At 55.1% G+C, this 3,306-nt stretch overlaps 1 protein-coding gene across 1 annotated transcript; it reads left to right on the top strand.

Moving 5' to 3' along the window:
- Positions 1–44: 44 nt before the first annotated feature.
- Positions 45–1,787, top strand: VDBG_07379 (Zn(II)2Cys6 transcriptional activator; the record flags this gene model as incomplete). Its single annotated transcript, XM_003002762.1, has 3 exons — positions 45–1,054; positions 1,095–1,324; positions 1,420–1,787. 3 exons carry the CDS (start codon positions 45–47, stop codon positions 1,785–1,787), a joined length of 1,608 nt encoding a protein of 535 aa, XP_003002808.1.
- Between the last annotated feature and the right edge of the window lie 1,519 nt (positions 1,788–3,306).

Genomic DNA, 3,306 nt, shown 5'->3' with positions numbered 1-3,306 from the left:
AGAACGTCCGCTTGACCGAGGACTCGGTCTCTCAGCTCTTCAACATGTTTTTCAACTACTACCACCCATACCTGCCTTTCCTGAACCCCCAGCAGTCGCCCGACACGTACTACCAGCAGCACTCGCTCCTTTTCTGGACCATTGTCGCCGTCGCTGCGCGTCGCTACAGCGCCGACCCGACTCTGCTGACGACCCTGTCGGGCCCATTGACGCGCCTGCTGTGGCAGACCATCGGCGACGTGCCCAGCAGCTACTACGTCGTCAAGGCGCTCTGCTTGTTGTGCACCTGGCCCCTGCCCACAAGCACGACGACGGCCGATCCTACACACATTCTCTGTGGCGTCATGCTGAGGACCGCCACGGGCATTGGCCTGCATCGCCCGAACCACACCCAGGACTTCTCCCGTGTCTCCGTCGACCTGAACAAGGAGCAGCTCCATGACCGCGTCACGACGTGGGCCGTGTGCAACATTGTCGCCCAGTCCATTGGCACAGGCTACGGCCAGCCTGCGTCGACACTGTACGACTGGACACTGGCTGTGAGACGAGGCGAAGATGGCCCCTTTAAACTATCGCCCGTTCTCGAGGCGAGGCTGCAGATCGAAAGGTTCTGCGACAAGGTGTCCAAAGAGATGTACAGCAACGCCAGCGACTCGCGCGGCGTCGCAGGTGACGAGCACAGAGCCATGCTGATGCGTGTCTATCGGCGAGACTACGGAGAGCTTCAGGCTTCCATCCTTTCGCAGCATCTCGGGCCCATCGTCAACCTCCATCTCAGGGCCGCAGCTCTTCATCTCCGATTGGCCGGTTTCTTTGACTCCAACACCACTCCGGGCTACATGGATGATCTGATGGGCCTTTGGCGCGCAACGACGGCCTTCCTAGATCACATTCTCGAGGACGACAAGGTGACGTCGCCAGGTCAAAACACGGCTGGCCACATCCTGCTCTACGCTTCGAATTATATCCAGCAGATGCTCGTCGCGGCAGGATTTGCCTCTCAAGCTGAGCAAATCGTTCTTCGCAGAAATTATCGAAGCCGAACGCAGCCGCAGTCTGTTCCACAAGACACTAAACGCCATCCGCGCCACCAGCGTCATCAACAATGATTTGCAGTCTCGGCTCGCCGAGCTGATGGTGCAGATGTGGAACGGCGCTCGACACGACATCAAGTCTGTCAAGAACGACGAGGTGTCGCCCCGACCTGTTGTCGATGACACCCTGCAGCTCAAGGTTCGGTGCCGTCACAGCATGAGTCTCGTGTTCGACTCGGTATGGCGCTGGCGTGAGGACTATCAAGCCCAGGGCCGCGGCACACTGGACGGTAACTATCCCCCTTATTCCCCTCCCTCCCTTCCCTGTGCGCTGGCTCGATGCATCCAAGTCTTCTTTCTGAGTGACTGCGGTGACTGACAACAGGCGCGCACACAATAGCCCTGAAACAACCTACTAATCCGGACTCAGCGAACGAGTCTTCGGCTTCATCGACACACATGGATTCAACACTCATGCCTGCCACTGCTGGTGCGCAGAATCTGCCACAGACATCGGGCAACATGCTGGCACCGACCAATGGTGCCCTCACGCCGGGTACCACTGCCGCGAGCCTAGCAGCACCACCCGGTGCGAACGGCAATGCGGCGACAAACGGCACCAACAGCAACCTCTTGAGCGGCATCAATTATACGGACAACACCAACTATGACTTCTTCGACCCCCAACACTGGATGCTAGACGGCCTGCTAGACTTCAACTACTCATTCGCCCAGCCTCTCGAAGGTGCCTAGAACGCACATCCCCCCTCCCAAGAAAAAGGTTCACATCATTACTCGTGGGCCATTTCTGCCGCTATCAACTCTTTCGGGTCTCTGAGTTGAAAGGTCCCCGATATAAAAGGCTTCTGGTTCATTACAATCTCAACAAGAGTGAAGACAACTCCGTGACCAGCTGCATCAAACCAAGGCTCTCAACGAGTCTTGCGAGCACATTCTTCGTTCTCAAATTCTTTCGCATCACCTGCACTTTCTTCTTGTTCTTAGTTGTGATATCCCGTGTGAAAGGACGTCTCGTTTCTCCGCTCATGTCGACACGGTCATGATGACGACTCATGACGGACAGGCGGCGAGGGCCACATTTCGACACGGTTTTTCGTCTGAGTTCTATTTTCTCGCGTTTCGTCTAATTCTTCAAAAGAGTGTTGCATTTTGGGTTTGTTCTTCCTGTCTTTTGGTTTGCCATGTGTTTGTTGGGCTGGTATATCAGAGCATGGCAATGGATGGGGATGGGAAATGGAGTTGGCGTTTTCATTTGCTCTTTCGGGCTTATCATCGAGGTCATGGAGCGGAGGGACGGAGCTGATACATTATCATGTTCGTAATGAATTCAACGTCTCGTGTGCACTCTCTCATGTGAACCTTATCGTCATGGTGTGCTCTATGTGCTTGGAGCTGTGTTGTCATGAGCAGGCACCTAGTGTTTCCAACATGGACCACCAGTGAATTGAGTTTGCGCTGACCTTGTGTGGCGGTGGTTGTAGATTTGCTATTGAATAGCCACGAGTTACAGCAGGCACCTTGTCTCGCGACACCAGGCAAGCAAGGGAGAATACGCCTTGTCAGGAGATCGCTTTTGGTCCCATGGATTCACAGAAATAAGTCGCCCAACGCCCGCCCCGTATACAATCGCTTCTGTCGTTTCAGACGCAAGCCAGTTGGTCGTTCATTCAGCCAACCCACGCATCACCTCGTTGCCCATGTATCGGCCCCGGGAAAATTCAAAGAGTGTGTGTGTATGTATGTGAAGGAGAGAGAGAGAGAGAGAGAGAGAGAGAGAGAGAGAGAGAGAGAGACGCAGACCTTTGTTCCTTTGACATGAGCGACCATGGCCATTTGCATCGCTTGTGCTCGTGTCGTCGTTACGAATGGCACCAATCGCAAACCGGCCCCTCGCCCCTCTGCCTCCCCGATTCGAAATCTTGGAGTCACGACAGCGACCATGCCCTGGGCTTGGAGATCGCGTGTTTTTGAAACAAGAGAGGCCCGGGACGGTTGTGTGAAGGCTGCCTTGGGGGCGGGCGCGTTTCCGTCTTTTGGGGGTGTTGTGGTTCCTCTGCTCGCATCTAGGCTTCTAGATATCGTGCAGTGTTTCTCATGGATGGCAGGCTCGCAGGCTAGCTCTGTACTATTGAGAAAGAGGATCAAACACGCCATGGATTCGGTGGCTTGTTTCCTCATGACGACCCACAGTTGAAACGCTTCAGGTGTGTGCATATGCCATGCCAGTTTGGAATCTGCCGAGCGCCGAAGG

This window comes from Verticillium alfalfae, genomic scaffold (assembly GCF_000150825.1).
Source record: "Verticillium alfalfae VaMs.102 supercont1.9 genomic scaffold, whole genome shotgun sequence".
In the NCBI taxonomy this organism is placed as follows: domain Eukaryota; kingdom Fungi; phylum Ascomycota; class Sordariomycetes; order Glomerellales; family Plectosphaerellaceae; genus Verticillium; species Verticillium alfalfae.
Note: the sequence above shows the minus strand (reverse complement) of the source record. Positions and strands in the feature narration are given on the sequence as shown.